The sequence below is a fragment of the Sphaerodactylus townsendi genome, linkage group LG05 (genome assembly GCF_021028975.2).
Source record: "Sphaerodactylus townsendi isolate TG3544 linkage group LG05, MPM_Stown_v2.3, whole genome shotgun sequence".
NCBI classification, from domain to species: Eukaryota; Metazoa; Chordata; class Lepidosauria; order Squamata; family Sphaerodactylidae; genus Sphaerodactylus; species Sphaerodactylus townsendi.
The window spans coordinates 38,679,076-38,704,657 of record NC_059429.1 but is presented as its reverse complement, the minus strand read 5'-3'; the positions used below and the strand labels follow the sequence as shown (position 1 = coordinate 38,704,657).

At 43.6% G+C, this 25,582-nt stretch overlaps 2 protein-coding genes and 1 long non-coding RNA gene across 5 annotated transcripts in view; 1 reads left to right on the top strand and 2 right to left on the bottom strand.

Annotated features, from left to right (window-relative positions):
• The window catches only part of LOC125432824, a 42,141-nt gene extending 21,395 nt beyond the window's left edge, over positions 1–20,746 (top strand). The window contains exons 2-3 of the long non-coding RNA XR_007244551.1: positions 19,157–19,277; positions 20,622–20,746. This is a non-coding gene — a long non-coding RNA (uncharacterized LOC125432824). The remainder of the gene's footprint in view (positions 1–19,156; positions 19,278–20,621) is intronic.
• The window catches only part of CDC14A (cell division cycle 14A), a 104,511-nt gene that overhangs the window by 12,101 nt on the left and 66,828 nt on the right, over positions 1–25,582 (bottom strand). Inside the window, exons 14-16 of one of the 3 annotated variants that reach the window (XM_048496820.1) lie at positions 25,406–25,531; positions 24,423–24,747; positions 15,011–17,123 (exon numbers count right to left, since the gene is read on the bottom strand). In XM_048496820.1, coding sequence (XP_048352777.1) covers positions 17,094–17,123; positions 24,423–24,747; positions 25,406–25,531 — 481 coding nt within the window. In that variant the 3' untranslated portion in view covers positions 15,011–17,093. Of the gene's footprint in view, positions 1–15,010; positions 17,124–24,422; positions 24,748–25,405; positions 25,532–25,582 lie in introns of those variants that run through there. The other 2 variants (XM_048496823.1, XM_048496822.1) reach the window with 2 other exon arrangements.
• GPR88 (G protein-coupled receptor 88) lies at positions 11,561–13,295 on the bottom strand. Its single transcript, XM_048496824.1, has one exon. The coding sequence runs from the start codon at positions 12,877–12,879 to the stop codon at positions 11,794–11,796; it is 1,086 nt and encodes a 361-aa protein (XP_048352781.1). The 5' UTR covers positions 12,880–13,295; the 3' UTR covers positions 11,561–11,793.

The following is a 25,582-nucleotide window of genomic DNA, read 5'->3' as shown; positions in this document are numbered from 1 at the left end:
ATATACCCCAAAATATACCTTCTAGATATCAAAAAAACAGAACAAAATGTCCCCCACCCTATATTGAAAACTAACTGATCTACAAACATATACACATGCTTCCAGTCACCATCCTATACACACCAAAGGATCTATTGTTTACAGCCAAGCTCATCATGCTGCTGCATCTGTTCCTAGACTTGCCCAATCCATCCTCTCCCCAATTCTCACCCTCAGACCCCCATTTCTTCCCCCATTTCTGCATTTGCTCCATCCTCTTCACTCCCAAATTTCTCCCCCAGTGGCCCTAATCCTCCTGCATCTGGTCCCTTTCTCCCCACACTCTAAATCTCACCCATAGATCCCTACCCCATCTCTCCATCCTTCCATGCCCTCTCCTAAATGTGAAGAGGCCACATTTCTTCCTAAATATGCCTCTGGAACCTGCAGTCACATGAGCCCCATCCAGAATCCAAAGGTTCAGGTCTTGTTCTCCATCCGGCTGCAGCGACCTCCTGGCATTGGGGAAGGGGGGTTGGGGGGCTCTTTCTTACTTGCCTTATGGTGCACACCCTCTTCTCTCCCTTACATTGCAACATCGCAGCATGCTGGGTTGTCTCCACATGCCCTGACTTGGAGCCAGCTCCAACCAAGGAAAATGACCCCAAAGGAGCATCTCCTGAGTAAGCTGGGCCAGGGCCTTTGGGGAAAACAAGCAAGAGCACTCCCTCCCTCACTCACACGCACCCACCTAACATGAGGGCCATGCTCCAGCTGCCTTCTTGGCCTGTGGAGGGAGGGGGCTGCCAGCCAAATATGCCCCTACGTGACCCACACGAGTGGCCCCTGGGACTGTTGCTCCTTGTGCCTCCTCTCTTTACATGTCTTGTTTACAAGGATACTTTGACAGCCTTCCCATCTTCTGACTAGGATAAAAGGACTGGGAAATCTCACTTTCTACTTTACTCTCATCTGATGAAGGGAACTTTTTCTGGAAAGCTTATACCTTGAAACTCTTGTTAGTCTCTAAGATGCTACTGAACTTGAATCTAACTGTCCCTATGGCTATTCAGTTAGTTTAGGACATTTTTATGCTGCCTCGCCAGAAACCTGCCTGAGATGGCTTACAAAATGAAAATAATAGCAAAATGTGAAAAGATACTGAAATTCATAATTAGAAGGGGGGGGGGGGCTAACCTAGCCTTAAAATTCACAAATCACAGCTAATAGACTGGATGCCAGGAAGTACTGGTGTTCTCAAATGTATTTTTATCCACTTAGAACTGTTCAGCCATCCTATACAGGAGGAAGAAAGATCCTCTACTTCCTCCATAGTCCAAGAATATCTACAGAATGAGGAACTAAAGGAGGGGAGAAGGGTACTCCCCCCCCCCAAACAAGCCAAAGCTGACTTATGGTGACCCTGTAGAGCTTTCAAGGCAAGAAATGTTCAAAAGTGGATTGTTGTTGTTATTATTAATACTTATATTTGGTATACCACGCAATCCACAAAGAGCTCTTGTTATTGCCTGGCTTTGCCTATTGAACCTGGGATTCCTTGACGGTCTTCCCTTCAAATACTGACCATGGCCAACCCTGCTTAACTTTCAAGATGAGGAGATCATGCTAACCTGGACTATTCAGGTCATGGCAGGAAGGTATAATAGGTTGATTCCCCATGGGTGAATCAACCTGGAATAGCCCCGGTAGGTGTCCAGGGATAACAGAGAATTCCCCATGGCTCCTGTATAAAATTCATGTCCGTTCCAGCTCTGCCCTGTGATACTCCCCTCATCCTGGGCTTTTCAGAAACCGCCAGGAACGTACATATTTTCTGGTGTTTTCTGGTGAGCATGGGATAAACCCGGTATCGTGGGGAATAGTTTGGCACTTTCCTGCCTGCCCTGAGTCTCTGTTTGTTCTGTCAGCCAATCACAGCTAAGTGTCCTGGGCATGCGCAGAACGAGAAACTCAGGGCAAGCAGGAACACATGCTTAAAAAAAAATCTTCTTGCAAACGAAGCCACGACCATACAACTAATAGGCGAATGTTTGTGTGCTGTTCTTGGCCATGAAGCTCTATGCTTTGTGACAATATGGCTACATAGCTGTTATGTAAAAAAACAAAAAAAGGAATGCCCGTTCATGTTCCCACCCTAAAGCAACAGCCAATCAGGAACGAGGAGCAGAAGAGGCGCCGAGATGATCCCGGGCTGTGATCACGGTTTCAACTCAAGACCTCGGCTGCCGTGGGGAGTGACAGACTGAAATCAAAAGGTACTAGTATTTTATGGTCCTGGTTCAATCCCAGGGTGATTTCCCCCATGGGGAATTGGCCATAGCGATTGCTGCAGAACCTAAGAAAACAACAACTGCTTGATTGGATCAGATCTGTCTAGAGCAGGGGTAGGGAACCTTTAATACTCAAAGAGCCATTTGGACCCATTTTCCACGGAAAAGAAAACTCATGGAGCCGCAAATACTTTTTGGCATTTAAAATGAAGAAAACACTGAGTATTTTGGTTTTTTACCTTTATGCACGCTTTGTATAAAGGGCAACTCTCCTCCTTCCTCAAGTTCTCCCTTCTCGTCAGGGTCCGCTTCAAACCCTCTGATTGTGACCTTTTCCCATTCTGTTTCCTCCTTTCCCCCTTGTTCTGTCTCTAATATTTCTACCCATCTTTCAGTTATCTTTTCAGCTCCACCCCCCTTCTCTACTACATTCAACCTCCTTCCCTGTTATTCCTCCCCTCTCTGGGGCTTTTCCACAGATCTCTCTCTCTCTCTCTCTCTCCTCCTCTCTCCTAGTCACCCACGCTCTCCTTTCCACCCTCCACTTTCCCCAGCTTCTACCTTCTCCTCGGAACCTCGCCCGTCACTTCCCATCATTTTAAATCCTGCCCCAGTACCTGCTGGGGCATTTCTCCCCTCGTCCTCAATGGAGAGGTATTGCCGTGCAGACATTTGGAATTTAACTGAAATCATTAATTTCCAGTCCCAGTCCATTTCTGTACCTCCTCTATAAATTAGTATTTTAAAAAGTACTTTCAGCCTGCTGGGATGGATCATTCTGCTAGTTATGGGCAACACCATGGACTCCAATAATTAGGTGTAAATTTGAATACATACAGAGCTGGGAACAACTTTTCAAGCTTAATGCCCCTTTGCAAGTTACATGATGAAGAGTCCTTATCGGGCCTTGGAAAAACAACTAATAAATGAGACCTGTTGAAAGCCTGGGGAGGAGATTGGTGAAAGTTCTCGACACCCACGCTCCCGCATGAACGGGGAGCGTGCAGCCAGCATCCTGGCCTGAGCCGGGCGCTGCTATTTTCTCCCCTCCCCTCAGGGTAGAATCCTGAGAAACCCCCCCCCCCCACCACCCAACAACCACCCCCCCACCCCCCCCCCCACAACCCCCCCACCCCCCCCCCCCCCCCCCCCCCCCCCACCCCACCCCCCCCCCCCCCCACCCCCCCCCCCCCCCCCCCCCCCTTCCCCCCAAACCCCCCCCCCCCCACCAACCCCCCCCCCCACCCCACCCCCCCCCCCCACCCCCCCCCCCCCCCACCCCACACCCCCCCCCCCACCCCCCCCCCCCCCCCCCCCCCCCCCCCCCCACCCCCCCCCCCCCACCCCCCCCCCGCCCCCCCCGCCCCACCCACCCCCCACCCCCCCCGCCCACCACCCCCACCCCCCCCCCCCCCCCCCACCCCCCCCCCCCCCCCCCCCCCCCCCCCCCCACCCCCCCCCCCCCCCACCCCCCCCCCCCACCCACGGCCCCTAAAACTACTGACTCCCGGTGGACGCCCGGCTCCACCACTAACATAATCTTGGTTCCCTGAACACATAACTCTTGGGGTTTCTGTAAACCTCCATAAAGGTCCTCTCCAGTGTCTTAGCCTGTTTCTTTAACCCAGTACTCCTTAGGACCTGATACAAATTCTGGAGGACTGGCCAGCTAAACGAGTTTGTCACCAGCCAAGAGCCGGTAGACAAACTGTAATTATCCATTCGGGCCTCTGCACCATGATTCCAACTTCTTTTCTTAGACACCGGGGGCTGGCGACCGAGCTTATCCTAGTTGTACAGGACGCAAGCCAGCGGGTGGGATTCTAGCGGGGAGAGACTCGGGGCTTCCATCCTTAGACCCGCAGGGCTCCTGGGCCATTTTCTAACCAACTCTGCTCGCCACCTCTGGACCTGGGCTTCTGTTCCCGTCCTTCCCGGACCAAAAACCCGTTTTTCCAAATTCCTGGGCTCTGGCGACACGCCACGTTTAAAGTCCTGGCCTGGGTTCTTTCTTTCGCCCTCTTCCGGATCTAACCCCTTAACGCCGAGGCCCTCCCCGCTCCTTCTTTTGTGCATATCCCGGAATTCTCTCTCTCTCTCTCTTCTCTCTCTGGGATCTCCCGGCCCTTTTTTTCTTTCTCTGGTAACCGTCTTCCCACTCTGTCCTGCAGAGGGCGTTCACAACCTCCCACCAAACAGAGGTCCTCCGACCTCCGAACTGCTGCAACCGGCGCAAGTCTCCGGAACTGCACTCCCCCAGTCCGGTCGGTTCCTCGAGAGCAATACCGGTTCTCTCCTGTAGCGTCTCTGCGTAAATCCCGGATTTGTGCCCCTCAACTGGTTACCGCGCTGCTCAGGATAACACTTTCCGCTTACTCAGAGGTAGAGCGTTTTCGGCAGCGCCCAGGAACTCCAAGCAAGCATGTCCCCGGCTGCGCTTGATAAATGTGTGATTTATTGGAGATGTTGACCTAGGTGTCAGTGCACCTCCCTTCAAGACAAAACACCGCGCTGCCCAGCCTAGCATGCTTTGCAACACCTTTTATATACACTTTCTCCCGTCGGGAGTCCGGGAGGACCAAATACAGCCTACCACCATTCATTAACAAAAATTCAAAACAACCAATCATACATTGCAACATGCAGTAGGAACCAATCAATGTCCGAGCAGGCATCCCCTTCTCGAAGTTTCGCGCCACAGCAGGGCGAGGCGCATGACGAGCCCACTGACGGGAAACACAAAGGTTTTCTCCAGGTGTCCAGGGTCAGGAGGCAGAGAGCGATGACGTGTTCCCCTTATCTGCCTGCTGATGGGATTAGGCAGGGCAAGGCGCCTCGACGGAGGTTTCCCTTTGTCCTGTTGCATCAAGAAACTTTACACGTGAATGGGATAACCGGGTGAGGCAGAGATGGCTCTCTGCCTTGGGCCAAGGAGGTTCCATACAAACACAAGTACAGGGAAACTTACAAATCCTATTCTTATCTAATACAAACTAGTTTCTACCTAATAAATACAAAACAGAATAAATCTTTCAAAACGTTTTTAGTTCAGACACAGTCCAGGAGCGGGATTCTCTCCTGGCTCCGCTATCACTATCATCATTCATGTAAGGTTCCTGTATCGTACAGAGTCTAAGGCAGGGGCTCCTAAGGTAGCCAACCTCCAGGTAAGGCCTGGAGATCTCCCAGAATTGTAACTGATCTCCCCTGAAGCAGCTCACTGTATTGCTTTATACCTTGTTGAGGTCTCACCCCCCAAACGCCCTAGGCTGTACTCCTAAATTTCTGGAATTTCCCAACCCAGAGTTGGCAATTCAAGTTCCAAACTTTCTGAGCCTACAGGCACTTTGGAATTGTGACACATGGTGGTAAGTGCAACTACAAAATGGCTGCCTCAGGATGCAAAAACAACTATAAAATGGCTGCCACAAAAGGTGGAGCCAATCATAAAATGTAAGGGGGTGAAGTCATGCATATTTCTAATAGTAACTCTTTTAACATTTCAAGTAGAAATTCTATTTAACAGCAAGCCCTTTTAAATAAACATGTTGTTTAAAAATATTCTCTTGCACACGAACATCTTCTCTTCAGCCATACAGTGAAGATCTTTGAGTTGTTGTGGCAGATGATGCCAAGCAATTTTTTTTTTAAATCTGCCAGCTAATCAGATTTTCAGTTCCCAATCAGCAACCCTGCTGGGAAAAATTCCTACCTGGTCCTTCCCACTCTCTAAAAACACTTGCCAAGCACCAAAGGAGGGGGCTGTCAGCCTGACATAACTTCCAGGGAAAACCTGGAAGTGACATCAGTTCTTTCTAGGTATCACCAGAAACTCTGTGGTTTTCCATGGAAGGGATGTCACAATGTTCCCAACTGCAGCTCTCTCTGCCTCCCACTGGTTGCCATGCCATGCCATGCCATGCCTGGAAACTCTATACCCGCAGGTCTCATGTTGGGGACCCCTGGTCTCAGTTCTGCTCTCCACTTGCAGAAAGACGGCTGAATGGAGTGGATCACTTTAAGACTAAAAATGAGGAGGCATGCTTTTGAGTGCTCTTCATGTAAACTAAGACAAGCTAACCTTCCAATTAAAATACAAAATCAGCTATCACAATTAGAAGGGTCTAGCCCAGCTCTTTACCTATTTTGTTTTTCTGTTTACAAGGCACTTTTCACATAGTGAAGCATTCCAAAAAGTAAGTTGCCATTCTCAGGCTGAATTTGGGTTGAAACTCCATTCTTCTGCACCTGCGGACCAAACCCCAGTCTGCTGTAACTCTTCACAGAACACAGTTTGTTCTCTGACATGCAATTCATTTATCTCCATCGTGTTAGCAATGGGACAGGAATGTGAAGGGCCTGCCAAGCTGACAGCGTGGAATTCGTAGGTTTCTACTAACTATTTTCTTTCCAGGAAGTGAAGCATAAGGCTTTTGTGTATTAACAACAACAACAAATTAACACACTGTGGGCCTATCAAACCTTTTGCACTGCCTCTCTTGCTGTTCTGCCTCAGCTGCTTTTTTGCCAAGCAGATCTAATCAGAAGTCAGTCCCACGTTATTCAATGCGCTTAGGATTGCAGCCTGATTGGAGCCGGCATTCTGGAATTACAGGGGGTCTTTGTTACTCTTGCAAGCAAGTTTACTGCCCACCCATCATGACCCCTGCCTGCCACTGACACCGTTGCTCTGATGACACAGTCTTTGACGTCATAGAGATCTTAGTCATGCTTAACATACACAGCTTTGGGACAAGGGCAATACTTTTGATTCTTCATTTGGGCTACAAGCAGGTTTTTAACAACTTAATGAACACTAGGATGGATTTTGCCAAATGCGCTTTGTTGGCATAAACCAGTCCACTGATTGATTTTAGCCAAACAAACAAAACCTGACCAGAAATGTATATTGCAGCGATTCTTCCACCCAGAAATGATCATCTGAGCCAGTCGCTAGTAAAATACATGTGAAAGTCTCTGAAGACTGGGGGTGTGTTTATACATATTGGTGAAATGACTGATTAACCAATTTGGCCCTTGATGCCTCCTCTCCCCACGAATATGAGAACTGGCTTAATTGAAATGCATTCTGTTTGAGCTGGCCCTTGGTTATTATATGAAAGTTCTGTCCGTAATGTCTCTTTCACAAACACCGGACATTAATGAATGCTGGAATCAAAACCACGCTGAACATGCATGTATGAACTGAACCCTAGCAACAGAAAAAATGCTACACTTTCTCATCAGTTTTTAAGTCTATATAAAGTAGAGATGACATCAGTTGCAGCCATTTGTCCTACATCTGTGTGTACTAAATAAAACTGGTTTACAGTTACTAAAGGAGAAGGGCTTTATCACACTTACACCAAATCTAAGCAGATGCTATTCGCCAGAGTTGTTTGCTTCCAACCTGGAACTGCTGCTATAGGCTGATATTATGTAGCCTGACTTTCCATTTTTAAAACTGCCTACAACTTATTCTGTTTCTTTCTCTCTTTTTAAACGAATAGGCAAAGAAAACAGCCTCTATTGCTGTAGAGAATTTGAAAAAAGGAGAATATAAACCTCAGGCAGGCACTTTCTGGGCTAAGGTTTGCAGAGTACATGTGGTACTCCTTGCCAGACATATAAAATCACAATTGACACTCTTCTTTTTAAGCAAAATGTCATGGAACTGGGGGTAAGAATGTGTATTAGAAGCAAAAAAACCCCAGTGCTTTTTATTTGCCTGTTCATGGTGACAGGAGCACTATGGGAAACCCACAGCTGAGGATTTTTAGCGTGTTAAGTACATTCTTTTATCTTTGGTGCCCTGAACTGCTAGACTTCTAAACAGAAGGCAGACCTTCCTAGGGAGAGAGTTGTTAGAGGGGTGCACCAGTTCTTCCTTCCTGGCTGCTCTTTGTATGTGCGGTCTTGATTGGCAGGGACTCCAACGTCAACCCACACTTTCTCAGCCTGGGCAGATCAGGAAACAGAACTCTATCTCCCTCTTCTGTTGCTTCTATGTGTGGGGCTCCACTAAGAAGGCTCTATTTCCAATTTACTTTTCTCTTAAAGCATGCTATCATCCTGCTAATCTCTCCTTTTGGCATGTTTTGTCTAACACGAGTGTTTACAATTGTATAGTTTGCTTCAATGATGAAGTAGTGTTTCCTAGACACTCGCTGCCCAGGAATATGACCAAGGAAACTCCATGTTCAGTCACAGGGTCACCATAAGCCAGCTGGGTTGTCATAAGGCACACACATGCACATTCAAGGCAAATGTTTGTGCAGAGGTGGTTTGCCATCACCTTCCTCTGCATAGCCTTCCTTGGTGGTCTCCCTTCAAATTACTGACCTTGATGAGATTAGGTCAGGGGTAGGGAACCTTTAACACTCAAAGAGCCATTTGGACCTGTTTTCCATGGGAAAAGAAAACACTTGGAGCCGCAAATAATTTTTGACATTTAAAATAAAGATAACACTGTATATATTGGGTTTTTTAACTTTTTACTCCGCTCATTCTGAGAAGCACATGGATGCGTCTGCCCTGCTGCCTGCAGGGCGGGCAAGGATGGGGCCAGCGGCTCGACCTCGCCGGCCGCCGGGAAAGCACCCGCCCCGCTCCAACAGGGCAGGTGAGAGGGGAAGCCCGCGGCACGGCCCAGCCAGCCGCGGGCCGTTGGTGCGCCCGCCCTGCTACCTGCAGGCCGGGCAAGGATGGGGCCAGTGGCCCGTGGAGCTGCAGTGCAAGGGCAGAAGAGCCGCATGCGGCTCTCGAGCCGCAGGTTCCCTACCCCTGGATTAGGTTATAGCATGCTGCCTTCATCTCGAGAACTGCCGTTAAGAGCAACTATATATAAATAAAATGTACCCTTTATTAAGTTACTAATTATTATTGCAAGACACACAACACTCGAAACAGGAGAGGGTTCCTGAATCTGACGGTGTCTTTAAAAAGGGGGAGCTTCAGTTGTTGTAGCTTGTCCTAGTACAACTTTTCCACACTGTGGAATAAAGCAAACCTAGTGAGACCCTTTCTCCTACAGCTTTTTAAAGGGCTGGGAGTCTGATCATCAATTCAGCATGTCGGTTTTTGCACACAGAACGTCTCCTGCAGAAGCACAAGCAATGAAACGCACAGCAGAGTGATGTGTTGCGCTGCCTCACGACTTGCCCTCTCCCAAGCTTAATTTTGCAGCCTTCCCACTCTCATCTGTTACCAGCCTCTGCGTTATGCGGGAGAGCAATGCTCATGCAGGCTGGAAAATTCCAGATTAGGCAAGTCCATATATATTTGCTAGTAGTAAATTTGAATCTGTAAAAAATAGTTCACTCCAGTTATTTAAGGATTTGTCCATGGAGTCAAAATATCACATGACTTTTTGACCTTTCAAGGGTTACCAACTCTTAGTTGGGAAATTCCAGGGGATTTTGAGCTAGAGGCCGGAGAGGGTTGGGTTTGGGTGGAAGAACCTCCGCACTGCCATAGAACCCATCTCTAAAGCAGCTATTTTCTTCAGGGAAACTGATTTCTGTCACATGAAGATCTGGTATAACTATGGGAAATCTCCAGGCTCCGCCTGGAGGCTGGCAACCCAAGATCTAGCCCATGCCAGAACCATTCCTTAGAACCATTCCACATCTCCCACATAATTGAGATCTGGAGTGGCCAACCTCTGTGCTTTCAGCAGCCATTCTAAACTCCACTTAGTCATTTATGGAACTGAAATTTGCAGTATTGATTTTCCAGAACTACCCAAAAAAGTCAGAGCTACATATTGTAAAGACTTCATAGCTATAGAGCACAGGGCCTTTGGGCATAGCAGGGATATTACATATAACATCCACTCTAACATTACAGTGTGGAGCCCTCTGTCTCATTCTCACACACAGCTTTTGGAAAGAATTTTCTTTCCCCTACATGGAAAATACATTAATGGCACCTTGGTTATGGCCAATTGGCCATGCTGACAGAGGCTGATGGGAATTGTAGTTCCTGAACATCTGGAGAGCCGCAGGTTCCCTACCCCTGGTTTAGCCACATTGAGGCCAGTGTATCATTGGGCTGATTAAATATTTAATGACTTTAAGAGTTGTTCTTTATTTTTTAAAAAATGTTTAGAAACTCAGAACAAGCTGCTCACACTTAAGTCAAAATCATATTTTGAGAGTGAAAAGCAAGAATTATACCCTTTTCAACAAAAAGAATTATGTAGAATTTCAGTTCATCCGCCGCACGCTGCAGCTGGGTCCTAGTTCTGTCAGGTAAGCACTAGGACCCAAGCAGAACCATCTACAATATGATCCAGCATTTGGTGAAGTTACAAATCTATTTAGTTATTTTTGTTGAAGAGGGTATAGAATGGTATAGAAAGCTAATAGACTGAATAGTGTGCTGGAGGCTGCGAAGCAACTCAGTTCCCAACCATTATTTATATACAGCTGGGGAATGATAACATGTTAACGGGAAGATCATGTCAGAAAGCTGTCCATATTATTGTCTGTGAAAGATGTTGTGTTCCTAAAAGAAGTTTTACCTAAGCTGCTTCCAGTAATGGAGACCTCATGAGGGAGGCTATTTTTCTATATACAGAATTCATAGTGCGCACACACACTATGTCTCCAACACTTATATTTTCATTATGGCCTCTCCTTTGTATTTCAGTCAAGGTGGCCATCATGAGAATTAACCCAATTTCCCCTCATAACAATCCTGTGAGGTGAATTAGAGTGAAAGGATACCCTTGACTGAGTACAATCTGAACTCATATCCCCACTGGATACAATACATTATCCATGGAGCTGATTTGGATTTTTTTAACCTTCTTTTGAGGTCTTGTTGCTTGCCCATCATAATAGTGGCTATTTTGCTGCTAGATGTTCTAAATTCCTAACCTGCTTTAACTGTACATTGATAATTTGAAATTAGATTCCTGTTGGTCTTCCAAATAAACCCACACTTCCTAAGTAGAGTAGAGAAATACTACTATCAAGTTCTAAAGGATTTTCTACTCCTAGTCCCACAATTCATTACCTTATAACAGAAACAGAGGAAGAACCAAATGCTGAGGAACTTATTTGGCTCTGATCGTCAGCAGCCTTTTGAGGTCTCAGACAGAGGGTCTTTGCCAGCTCTTTGGCCTTTACACATACCAAGCACGCCCTCCACTACTGAGCTGCAGCAATCCTACTCTTACAAGTTGGTCTCTATTGACACTTCAGTGAGCCAAGAAAGGAATGCAAAATTTCAGGCAAAAAAGTAAGACACTGACAGGCAAAATGAGGTATTTACTATCCTTTCAGCCTGACTACATAAACCACTGTAAAATTCCATGAAGTAAAAAAATGATTTGATACAAAAATTTTAGGCACATACACATTTTTCAGCTAAGTGTCGCTATGGTAGCAAGTGATGCCTCTCTTCAGGGAGCTTGTGGACAGCATTTCAGTGAGACATTTCCAGTCACAGACATTTCAGTAACAGAAATTTCTCTCAGCACCTTTTCACTTAAGATGCACATGTTTTCCAAGGTGTGTCACAAAAGCACCAAGCTCCCCTTGCTCTCTAACTTTGTATCCTGCTGAGATGGCCCCTGAGGGGGAAGAGAGACAGTGGGGAGGGCCAGAGTATCTGCTGCTACCACTGCAGTTTCCCTTCCTGGTAGAACTAAACGCATGCAACGTCGGAATTCCTCATTTTTCCAGGTATATAGCAGTGGATTGAAAGCAGACAGAGAACAAAAGAGTAGCCAGCTGGCTAGCTGCACACCCCGAGGGATGGGCTGGAAGAAAAAGTCTAGCAGGTTGACCCACACCAGGGGCTGGGTGGCCAGGAGAAACACAAGGCAGAGGAGCAACACAGAGATACTGCTCAAGCGCCGTTGTGTCCTGCGTGGCACTTGTGGAGCAGCTGGGAAGGGCAGCTGCTGAAGCAGGTGGAAGTTGAGGACACTGACTCGTTTGACGCTGCCCTGCACCCTCCTTACAATCCCCATGTAGCAGTGCAGCAGCACAAGCGTCTGGCTGAGCAGAGCTAGGGCCACCAACAGGCCTGTGTAATTGGAGCCATTTCTGCTAGTCGTACTTCCGGACTCCTTCTGGTCATGTTGCCATGCTTGCAGTCTGGATGGAAGCAAGGAGAGGAGCAGGGCACAACCCCATGACAAGCCAATCATCCAGGCCATGTGCTTCTGCTGGTAAACAACCTGGTATGTGATTGGAGGCTTGGTGATGAGGACATATCGGTTGAGGGCCACCAAGAGGTGAGAAAGAAGTGAGACAATGAGTCCTAAACCTACAAGCCCAACCCGGAGCAAGAGATACCCTTTGGAGCGAGCCATAGCTGAGCCTGGTGGTAGCAACCCCTGCACTGCTTCCTGTGGCATCCAAAGTCCACACACACATAGATCAGCAATGCAACCATTCACAATGAAAGTATTGCTAGTGGTGCGCAGCTTCCTGAAGGTAAAGACCAGATAAATGACTGTGATATTGGATAAAGTGCCAGAGATAGCCAACAGTACAAAGAGAAGAGACAAAGAGATCCTGGAGCTGAGGGAGTCTTCTTCACAAAGCAGCAGATGCAAGGAGCTTGAACTCCAGGAGATGGAGGAATTGGGCATGCTGCAGAGCTTCAATCCAGTGCTTTTGCACCTCAGCCTTTAGACAGATCTCACCACTGAAGGTGGCCATGAAGAAATCAAGATAAAGAAGCACCATGCACAACCCAACAACATGCTGAGAATATCTAAATCAGACAATACAACTTTTTCTCCACATCAGTACATGCAAAATCTTGGAAGTCAGTTGTTGGCATCCTTGGTATCCTTCAAACGGTGAAACAAGAACAGGTAAATTTGAGAGAATTCAGCCTTCATGATCTTCGGCGAGTGTTTGGAAGCCAGGCAAGCAGAAGAAGACCGCATCAGCAGCAGACGAAGGCATACAATCTGACAGATCTCCACTGTTGGAATCAAGTTCACAAGATGGGCAAGAGCATCTAGTGCCCAAAGAGAAGCAAGCAAACAGGTGAGAGAGAAGAAAGGGTGATTACCTGCGTAAATACTGGGTAACGAACAGCCTCAAGAGCACTGAAGCTCCTCATCTGAAAACTCAAGGCTTCTTCTACAGTACACACGATGCATATCAGCCAGAGAAAATTCAATGCTTCTTCCCTATGAATTATTCAGCAGATTTCAGGCTTGTGAGAGCAGGAAGGAGGGGAGGAAAAGAGCTCTGCATGCTCTGGAGAGATTGCAATTACACAACCGAAGTGCTTCCCACTCCCTAATACACACTTCCAGCACCCTGGTTTTAACACCACCCTCCAGTTCACTTTTCTTGGACCTAAATCCAGCTAAAATCCACCCCAGGATGGACAGAAACACCTCTGCTCACACTTCAGTGTACTTGACTTCTTCCAGTCTGTGCTATTTTGGGGAAAGATTTTATACATCTATGGCTTTTTTTAAAAAAATCTAATTTTAGAGCAAAAATTTAATTGCAATATTCAGACACACTTACGTGCTGGTGACAGAATCTTTATATTATGGAGTGATCGAATATCTATCTATCCATCTATCTCTGTTGAGATTTTTCTTGAGCTTTGAACTGGGCAAGGTACAGATCTGGTGAAAATATGTTTTTCTTACAGCTCACGCTCACACAGTGAGAGATGATGTTTCTTACAGTTACACTTAAAAGCTGTTAATTTAATTTTTTCCATTGAAAATCACTAAGGCAGTGTACAGAAAAAAATCACAATCCAACAGAATAAAAATGATGAATAGCACATCAAAGCCAGCAGTTTTTAAAAGTACCCATGTTTTTATTTCTGCTCGTCGATGGATAAATTCTTTCACCTTATGGATAAACCCAGTCAAGCAATTCTACCACTACCACCCCTCCCCCGCACTATGTATTTTTTTGCAATCGCCATCTATTATATTTTAGCCCCACCTTCCTCCAAAGAGCTCAGAGCAGTGCACACAATTTTCTCCTTCCCCATCTTACTGTAGTCTTCACTTGTGAAGTGAGTTATTTCATTAACCACTTGCTTCATTTATTATCCACCTTCCTCACTGAGTCTCAAGGGGAATCACAGAAACAATGCAGTAAAGAGCAATGTAATAAACAATGCAATAAAATTGGATTGTATGATTAGAGAAGAACGAAATAAAAGCAGTATAAAATCTTGTAAACAATATGGAGGGGAGAGAAAATGGGTTAAGAGTTCCATCAAGCAATTTAAACTACAATTGCTGGCCTCCTGAAGGCAGACCGTTCTGTCACACTTCTGACCTCCTGAGGCAGACAATCCCACAAGGTGGCAGCCACCACAGCGAATGCTCAGCGATGAGCAATACAGTTTTTCTACCTGCCTTTGAAACAAGCTTGAAAACTCTTAAAGTCTGGGCAGAGGCCAAAACAAAGAAGAAATACTGGCAGGTAATGAGGAAGAAGCAACCACCAACCTTAGTTCAGGAGGGTTGTAAGCAGTCCTTGACAAAGACCCCTTTCCTGAATCCCAACCAGAACTCAGGAAAAAGTGTGTGTTAGCTACAACTGTACAAAAAGTTGTAGTCATTCTGAAGCACAGTTTGGGGGAAGGAAGTTCCAGGGGGTCATAAAATGTGCTATGAAGCAAACTGGGGTTTTTTTTAGTGGGGGGAGGGCATCAAGTCACAGCTGAGCAGAATTATATTTATTAAAATCCCCAGGCAGGTAAAATTCAACAACAATGAAATAAAGAAGCTGTGTAATTTTCACTTTTATTATGGATTAGCATTTGAATGTCTACATTTCAAAAATAAGTATCTTTCTAGTAAGTACACTAGTAGCAAAATACATCTGAAACTTTGCAAGAGATAGAATTACCTTAGAATTTGCCAATCACTCATATACAATACATTATGTACATTATAAAAATTTACATTATTGCATTCAGTGACCAAAACAGATGCAATCAATTAGCTATCACAATTATGACCATCTCCTTTCAAATTAATGTACACCTTTTTGTCAAAACTAATTATTCTGGCTTGATAGGCCACAAAAAAGCCTTCACTTAGTCTAATATTGCATGCTGGGCTTTCTTCTAAGTATGCTATAAATGGTAAACAAAACATGTTATCATTTTGCTTATATACTTACACCAATCTGAACGACAACACCTGCTATCACTGCAAACCGAGAAACAAGTGGGAATGACGCCATTTCAGAACTATTTTTGAATAATTCCAGTACACGCTTACATTTATCTCAGCTACATTGTTTGAAAGGCTCTGATAACTGAAGTTAATACAGAATGAAAGCTGATGTTAATCAACAACAACTGTATTTGGGAGCACAAGCCCAGCATGGTGGAATATGTGATCAGCACAGGGTGACAATGGGACAGAATGGTCTGCATTAAACTTTAACAACGCACTTGCACATTCTAATGAAGGATGTGTAATACTCCACCTAGATTTGTGTCAACACAAATTTGCACCTTTTATATAACACTTTGCATTTTAGAAGTAAAAAAGTCCAGCACACTTAAACTTGAAGACATTACAAATGCAGAGAAACACAACGTTCTACCTGGGAGGCACCAATCCTCTCTACCAGTCAAAGCAGTATGCTGCTTCTGGGGTTTACATTCCATTAGAACAGGGGTCTGCAACCTGCAGCTCTCTAGATGTTCATGGACCACAATTCCCATTCAGATGTTCATGGACTACAATTCCCATCAGCCAATTGGCCATGGTGGCAGGGCTGATGGGAATTGCAGTCCATAAACATCTGGAGGGCTGCAGGTTGCAGACCCCTGCATTAGAACTACAGTTTTTAGCACTGAAGACATTATGAAGGAAACAATACCGAAAGTAAGGCTCCAAGAGTAGATATGATCTTTTACAAAAGAAATTGTTGGGCTGAAAATATTCACCAGTAGGACAGATTGTTTAAAATTACATTCCCTTCCCACTTTGGGGAAAAAAGAAGAAACCAACTGAGGACTTTAGAATAGGCCAGAAAAGGCATATCCCTTTTGAAGGCCCATTTTACGTATTAGCACTTAAAAGATTAAAAGAACAAGAATGTGATCAACTTGTTCTCCACAAAGTAGTTATTTAAACTTAACTTCTGTGATATATGCATGAAATAAAACCAGCATGTTCTGTCCCTAAGGGCTAGAACCCAGAGCTGTGCAAGTTGCCTTCTGTGTATTCTCAGGAGCCATTCACCTCCCTGCTCCCCAGCAGCGGACACTTGGGCTTTCTGAAAGTTGGGTAACCTCCAAAGCTGTACTCCATGGAGCTGTGAGAGGCTGCTACCCAAGATAACTCCCCCCCCCCCATCCCCCAATATAAGTGCTTTTTATACACAGGCTTCTCTGAGTTCAGGCTAATCTTCGCACTATAAAATTCTCATATTCAAAAATACACATTTTTGGTAAAAAAAACCCTAAACAAATCAAAATATAGTCTACTTTTTTTTACATAACTTATGTATATATTACATATACACACAGAGTTTACCAAAATATTTTACTCAGTACATATACATTGTTAACACGGCTGTGCTTACAAATGTATTGCTAAAATCATTACAAATGTCCTTAATATTAAAATCTCACATCAGTGCACATAATTATAATATTCATAAGTACAGTGCATTTGCAGCAGTCACTAAGTGAAGTTTGTGGTTATTCAAAGACCTAGTTGTCTTTAGAGTTTTAATCAGGTATGAAAGGATTTCTTCCCTGTGGGTTCCTTGCTTCCCTCAATATTGCTTGTCCGTGAAGAACACTGAATTGTAAGAGCTATCCAGCTTTCACCGAAGCAACAAGGCTTTAGTACTGAACATATTCAGACTGAAGGGACTGTACAGATGAGAAACAGAAACTAGTGTTAACACTCCACTGAAATTCATTAACCTTCAAGCAATATAAAAACAATATTCTTTCAAACTGAAAGCTTGTTAGTCTAAACAAATATGCAACACACCCAAGCTATAGCATGACCATTCAACAAACTGTGAAGTGAAATTCCAACTCAGAAGTGAAATACAGAGAGGAATGAAGAAAAAATAGCAGTAAAGTTGGCTGCATTCAGACAATGAACTGTGGTTTGTTTAAACTTCGTCTTGTTTCAACAGTGGGTTGCACAACAAACTGATTAGTTCACTAGTCATTTGTATGATGTTTGCTTATGGCCTCTTTTGCTTGCAAGGAGGACTTGCTCTGTGAGCAAACATCTCTGTGACCAGGCAGTGATTCTACTCAACTAATAGCTACAGAACCTAGCTGGAAACCCAGGCTTGGGGTCAATTAATATATTCCAATTTGTCAGGCCATCTGCGTATGCATAATCCAGCTAACTACACTTTCATCAAACCATGGGTTTATCATGATGTCTGAATACAGCCTTAGTGTATTCCAGACTTCAGACAGGAGAGGCACACATTCCCCCTAAGTTCAAATCAGAGCCACGTTTAATTCTTACCCCAATACAGGTTGGTTTGGTGTTTTTTTTTAATGTGAAAGAGTACTCATTCTTCAAGAAGCCCAGCCCCATTCCTCTCCTTGCCTCTTTACAATCAAGAGGCATATGCAGAACATTCACTCAGGCAGAAGAACAATGGATACACTCCTTTGAGGGCAGAAAGTTCTATGGTGTGTCTACATTGGCACTGGCTGAATGTTCTAAAATCATACCCAGTGCAGAGACAACCAGTACTTCAGTGATAGCAAAATGTACTTCAGGCTCAAGGAAATTTGCTGAATTTATTTTTAGTGGTGCGTGAACAGTTCTTTCACGGCTCATTAGTGTGCCGTGACACAAAGTTTGGGAATTACTGCAGGGAACTATCTTTCTGAATTAACAGCAATTATAAATAAACCCTTAAAATTGTGATGACAGCTTACAGAACAGCTATATCACAAATGGGATTAATGTTTTGTAGCTGACAACTGTTCCAAGAGATTAACTGACTATTATGTAATTCTTCACATTTTGATTGTTGTCACTAACAAAGAGTTCTTGCTGCCTTTTTACATTAAGTGCTTTAAAACAAAGGACACACTCAGAGACATCTCTAGATGCCATCTTGGTAAAGAAAAATGTTAAAGTGAATTGCAATTTTTGTAGTTTAACTGCATTCATTTTAAATTCCACAATGAAAAGTGCTCTGCAGCTTTCTTTTCTGTTTAGACAGTGAGTGAAATGGCTAATTTGTGTGAAATGAGTAAGGTAGCAGCACATTATACAGTATATTGTAACAGTTTATATACACTTAGCATTTTGCAAAGAGGGAAGAGGAAAAGAAAGTATAAATGACGATTATTATTGCAAGCAGTCAAGTTAATGAAAGAGAAAGTTAGCAGAATTAAGGACAATTCCAGAAAAAATTTATTCTGCCCAATTCATCTACCAGCTTCTAGACTAACGGAGCATCTTTGTTTTGTCAAGATAGGCAACTTCGTAAGTCCTGCTCATGTACTGCTAACTGGCACTGAGAAGAAAGCTATGCTAAGAGCTTGTCAATTATTTACACTCTGCTTGTAGTACCACATTAAGCACGCTTACCTGGAAGTAAGTTCTGGTAAAGCCCAGTGGGACTTACCTCCAGATAAAGAAGTTAGAAGAAACCCTTCCATTCACATGTAAGCTAAGACAGACAACAATGATAGCCTCATTCAACTGCAGAAGAAACCGTAATACACTGCTGGCAATGAGAAAGCCGTGTGCAAATTTTCACATGCTTACAATGGACCATAGTGTGAGAATGTTGTAAATGGCTAATTGTGAAAATTTATCAGAACCTCAAGCTGATTCCCATACATAAACCCTACTTGTCTTCTTCACTTGGATAAATAACTAAGTGCAGTAATTTTTTTTTCTGTGTGCCATGCAGTTCACCACGGTAATGACCACGGAAGAAATCATGAAATGAGCTCCATGCAGTCTGTTCTAACCAGCTCAGATTGAACCTCCCCCCATGCCTATGGATCAATGGACACAACCATGGGAAGAAAGTAAGTGGGACGTTCAAAGCAGTCTTTAGTAAACTGTATTGACTTCAAATGTTAGATGGCTCTCAACCCTCACGCATACTTTTATGGATGAAGAAGAAAAGATGGTTTTTAAATCCCGCACTTTTCTCTATCATAAGAAGTCTCAACAGGGCTTACAATCGCTTTTCCTCACCACCACCCGCCATAACAAGCACCTTAGGCGGTAGATGAGAGAGTTCAGGGATAACTGACTGACCCAAGGTCACTCAGCATGTTCCATGTGGAATCAAACCCAGTTCTCCAGATTAGAGCCCACTGTTCTTAACCACTATACCACATTGGATTAACATTACTCTCATATGGAAACCAACACTATAATTTATCTGGTGACCCACAACATTTATCAATATTATTTTGTTCCCATCCTTATTATAAAATATTCACCCATAAATGCAAACAGCAGAATGCATTTAGAATGACATCTGAGACAACATTTCATTTGTGCCACTGCTGTCACAGGAATCAACCTTTGAACCTCTTTGGCACTTAAAAGGAAAAAAACAAAAAAGCCATGGCAACACACTACATGAATGCATTTACAAGCACAGCATAGGCAAGGAACATTTCAAAAACTAAACATGGATTTTTCCAGAAACAAATGGATTGTTCTGCTTTGAAATGCTGTGAGAATTCCCATCTTGCCTTTGTTCTTCATAGCTATAGTAAAGAACCTTCTATTTCAATACATAAGAGAGTGTGTGAAAGAACTTCCAGAAGAAAACCTGACAGCGCCGTCTTAAACAGAGTTAGATCCTTCCACTGGCTTAGGAGGGTATAACGGTTTTAGTAGCAAATGTTTGGGGCCTACACCCCCTGCAAACACACCCTTGATACTTCCAGGTTTTCCGCTATGTTTGCATATCACAGTAAACTAAGGTTAGTTTAAATCCTGGTTAGTCTAGTGCACACATAATAAATCCTGCTTTGTAAATTCCAACAAGTCTATGGCTTGCCTCTTTTCCTGCCTTCAAGCAGAAACTCTGAATGTTATCCTAAACTCCTTTGTATTGAAAAGTTGCTGAAAAAGCACCATTGTGTATAAAGCCTGCTTGTTATTTGTGATTTATTGGCTGTTATTAGGGGCAGAATCATAGAATGTTGAATCTCCTCCCTTTGGGTTAATGATTATTCCTCCTGTCCTTCCACACCTGATCAAAATAAATCTTTTAACTTTAACCCCCCTATTTTGCCAATTATAAACCTTCTTAAACTTAGGTGCATTTTATAAGTGTACTAAAACAAAATGGATCTATTACAACGCTCATCTCCTAACTCTGGTTTATTTGTTAATTCTGTTTTCTTTAGAAAGAAAATAAAAACTTCATAAGAAACGTATGGTCATTGCCACAACACACACTCACTTACTCTTTTTATGAAATCAAAGGGAAACGAGCTGAAGCCGGAGCTCTCTTTAAGGGGAAGAAAGCAGGTGGGTTTTGTCTATAACTGTTTTGTGTGGGGTGATGCTAATTGTGTTATCTTGGCAAACGGAACAAAACCATGAAATAAGGTAACATCTTTCTGCTACTCTGTGCTTCCATCTCTGTAATGCAGGAGATAAAGGTGGCAAACTGGGATTTCGGCATTCAGCTATAGTTGTAAACCATAGTTAACACGCTAAACACAAATTCTGGTTTAGAGACCCAACAAGTCAGCTAGGTTACCTTCAGATATCACATCTGCCTGGAATTTAATCAAACCACCATTTATAAACTGTAATTTATTGTGATGTTTGAAAAGCAGCCTGTGTGTGTGTGAAATGAATCAGATGCTTCAACAAGCAAGAGGTTATTAAGATCCCTAGTTCAGAATCCTGCAATTTAATATACAAGCAGGAAACTCTCAAAGTCTTGCAGGAGGCACCTCCCAAAATTCTCCTCTCCCACACTTATTTCCTCTTTCTCTCCCCCAGGGAAGACTCTATATCCCCTCTCCTTATCCTGCTTCCCTCTTTCCTTCCCACTATCCCCAGTCTTCAGCTTTTATTTATTTAATTAATGTATACCTTGCCTTTTACCCCTGCAAGGATCCAGAGTAGCTTATATCATGATCTTCTTCTCCACTGTATCCTCACAACAACCCTGCGAGGTAGAGGAGCAAGATTCAGGTCCAGTAGATTCTTAATGACCAATAGGATTTCCAGGGTATAAGCTTTCAAGAGTCCAAAGCTCCCATTGTTAGATATTATAGAATCTCAAGAGCTTATTACCTGGAAATTGTATTGGTCTTCATGGTGTTAATGGATTTGTACCTTGCCCTTCTACTACAGAATAACACAGCTATCCACCTGAGCCTGCAAGGGAGATTATGCTGCCAGTGAGTGACTGGCCCATTCATGGCAGACTGGGGATTAGAATCTGCATCTCCCAAATCCTAGTCTGACACTCTTACCACTTCACCACACTGGCTCCTATACAGTGGCTACTGTTAAATAGTAGTGGCCTGGATGAGTTCTCTCTCTAAGGCCAGGGGAGAGAAGCAGGGGTGTTCTACATGGTAAAGCAATCCCTGCAAAGCCACCCAACCTCCCTGCAAGATAGAAACTGTGCAGTTGCCTAAAAACCTCCATAATAGCCCTTGAGGGAATTGGCTTCTTAAAGATACAGGTACTAATTCCAACATTTGGACAATGCATTTTATTCAGAATTCTTCTGCAGACCCTGGGCTTTTCTCAGGTTTGTACAAAGAACTGTAGCCCCATCCAAATAGTCAAGCTCCCATAGAGGCTTCCTGGCAGTGTGGGGAGGCTTGTAAAGCAAAAAGCCTCTCTGTTGCCGATAAGCCCCCATGGGTTTCAATAGACTTATGCTTTTCAGTGGATTAAGTCTAAACTGCTGACTGCCAGCGTAAGGTGGTGAATAGCCAGGAGGAGCTGACTAACACTGGCTCCTCCCCCAGCCACATTCCTGGCCTGCCCTCACTATGCCAGCGAAAGGGGTGCTAGAACCATTTCCAGCACTATGTCCCAGAGCCAAGGAGGGTCACAACAGCTACAAACTTGAGAAATCACCTTTCTGCTGAAGTAAGTGCCTCGGGGAGGACAAATCAACTGGTGCAGCTGTGTTTTGCTCTCATGGGTGGATTCGCACTGCCCCCCTTTGGGAGGGGCTCTTGGTGTACCTTTTCATGGTCCTGGCCTCTGTATTTCAGGATCCACAGATAGGCCCAAGATGGGAATTAAATGTATTGTTTTGGTTTCACCTTTCTTGCAAACAAACATGGCATGTAAACTGCCTGTACAATGTTCTATTATCCTCATCTGTGCTCTCATGATACTGTTAATATGAAGCACATTACAGGTAGATGACAAGATATCTATCTTATTTGTCCATGGGGTTAGCCTCTAGAGGTAAGTATCCACAGATGGGGTCTCACTGAGTATATATATTGATAAGAAAGAGTTCTGGGAACCCTTGTAAAAATGAATACATACGCCAACGTGGGTTACTACAAACCTCCCCCTCACCACTAGTACACACACCATTCATTTATTAAAACAGTTTCATCTAAATACGGTCAGGAAAAACCTAAAGCTTTCATCAAACAAGAGGATATTATTCAGTAGTGCGTACAGCAGTTCAGATGATGCTCTCCCCTCATTTTTCAGCAACCTGCAGATAGAGAGGGAAGGGATCTGAGTGCATCTGAAGTGCTGCAGCCCAACTGAGCCGACATGATTTAGGCTAGTCAGAGTGATCTATAATAACAAAGTCTTGTGGTACTTCAAAGACTAACAAATTTATTTACTGAAGCATAATTTTTTGTGCAGCAGAGATTACTTTGCCAAATGCACAGGTTTTCCTATTGGTTTGAAATTATGGCAACTACAGAGGCCATGCTCTGTAGCAGCCTTTTCAAATAGTTAAGAAGTTGACCCCTCCAGCATGTAAATGCCAACATGTCTCTTAAGATATCTGTAACTTAAGTAGATTGTGGAAGCTGAGAAATGGTCCTTTACGTTATATACTCACTTTTTAAAAAATGCTGCCATATTGTGGCAGAACACATTTCTTACATCTATTATAAAATACAAAATTTAAAATCAGAAAAGCAGACATGCTAGTTTAAAATGGCAACTGTCATTAAAACTATAAGACAGGGGTTCTCAACCTTCCTAATGCCGCGACCCTTGAATACAATTCCTCATGTTGTGGTGATTCCCAACCCTAGCATTTATCCATTTTACAGATGGAGAACACTGATGAAAGGGGTCGCAACCCACAGGTTGAGAACCACTGCTATAAGAAGTAAACTTCTTGGACCATAAAATACCTACTTTTGGAAAAGGAAAGATTTTCAATTTTTTTTGGTATAAAAATGAAACAGGGTAGTCTCAAGACTGTGATGGCTGATCATAAATCGCCAAAACAAATTAGTAAGAGGAAAAGCCTGTTGTAGAACCCACTTTAGTTTATATTTTAATGCTCTTTCCCCAAGGATAAAGGCAAACATGAAAGAACAATCAGAGCCACCAAAAGGAGTTGCAGAGGAGCAGGCTACTGAAGGTTACTGACATGGCAGCATACTTTCTTCATTTTTTTTCACCTGAAATTAAAAAAGTACTAAAAGTATTTTTGTCATATTCACTCCCTCATTTTGCTTGCACATGAAAAGGCACTCGGGACAAGTATATCTTGGGTTTTAGAGGGTGCAGAAGTTTTGAAGCTGTTTTTAAATGTGGATTACAGACACTTTCACTGATGGTAATGCTCTCTCTTCTATATCAATTTGTTTAGAGCACCTTTGAATAAGGTGCCCTCTACATGTGCTCATCTAGGAAGATGAGTTTTACATTTTTAGTGATTTATTGTGAAAGATTTAAAATTGAGAGACTAATGAAAAAAAGATGTATGGATGAAAGATGTTAGAAAGTTAAAGACAGGTTTTCCATAGCATGTTTGAGGAACATTAAAAAAGCAAGGGCAAGTATAGCTAGTCACTTTAGCTTTGAAGAAATAAGCAAAGAAGATTCTATGCATAAAAAAGGAGCACTTCTGAGACAGAAAAAGGCCAGAAAATATAGTTTAGAAACTTCTGAAGGAACTCTAGCTGCAGGAGCAAGGTCCTGTTGAACCCCTTGGAGGGCTGCCGTGGCTGTGAACTTACAGGAATTGAGCGACTCAGGTATCTTGCTGGAGAAGCAGCGAGCCCCATAAAAGATCTGTAGGTGTTGTACTCCTCTGTCAGGACGCTGGGAGAATTGGCATAGCTGTTGAGGTTGGTACCAATACTGCCGCTCCTGTTGTACAGGTTGTTGTTCAGCTCACGGTAATTTCTGGCAGGCAGCTGAGCACTGCCATTCAAATGACTGGAGGTTTGGTTTACAGAATAACCTGTCCTAGAGGACGATGATGTCAGTTTGCTCTCGGCATCATCTGAAGCAGCATACAGGTTCCCTAGAGAACTGGCTAGCCTGGAGTTTATGGAAATGCTGAATGGAAAACACATGCGGGATAAAAATACACACAAAATGTACATACATGTGATGGTTAATGCAAGACAGATTTAAAAGATGCTAGTGAAAAAGGAGACGAAGAACCACTGACATAAAATTAATGGATGGCAGAACACCATTCTCTCTCTGAAATAATATAAACTACAGGGCTGCCAATGGAAAAAAGGAATAATGCAACCATGAAATCACTGCAATATCCCAAGTAATTATATGGATGTGATCCCTGAGACACTGTGCAAAAGATGATATTTAGAATTTCTCGCAGAGTTTTTCTTGTCAGTTCCTAGTTGACTCATTTACTAACCTGTTTTTTGGCTTGTTAAAAACAAGCGCTTTATGAAAACACTCTGTAGAAAGTCTGGAGTACAAATACGGATCTTTTAACACATGATCCTCAGGATGACAGCCACAGTTTCATTAGTATATGGGGCCACTTGATTCACTCAACACTGTAATTGACCATAATCAGGAATTCAAACCGACTCATCAAATAGAGAAGGGCGTAATCAGAACATTCTTCATTCATAGCACCTATCTGAAAAGCATGCCAGAATCAATTATCTGAAAACCGTATATCAACTATCTCCCCCCATCTCCTTTCCAAAATGAAGAGTTGTAACACAGCAAGACATACCTTTTTAAATTTGAGCTTGTGGATGTAGAATTTCTGTTTATTCTCTTGGCTGCAGGTGACACTGCCATCACTTTGGAGGACTTCAATGGAGATACAGATCCTTGTGTGACTACTGAAGTATTCAGTCTAAAAACACAATACATTTGGTCTGGCATCAGCAAGATTATACTGTTGATG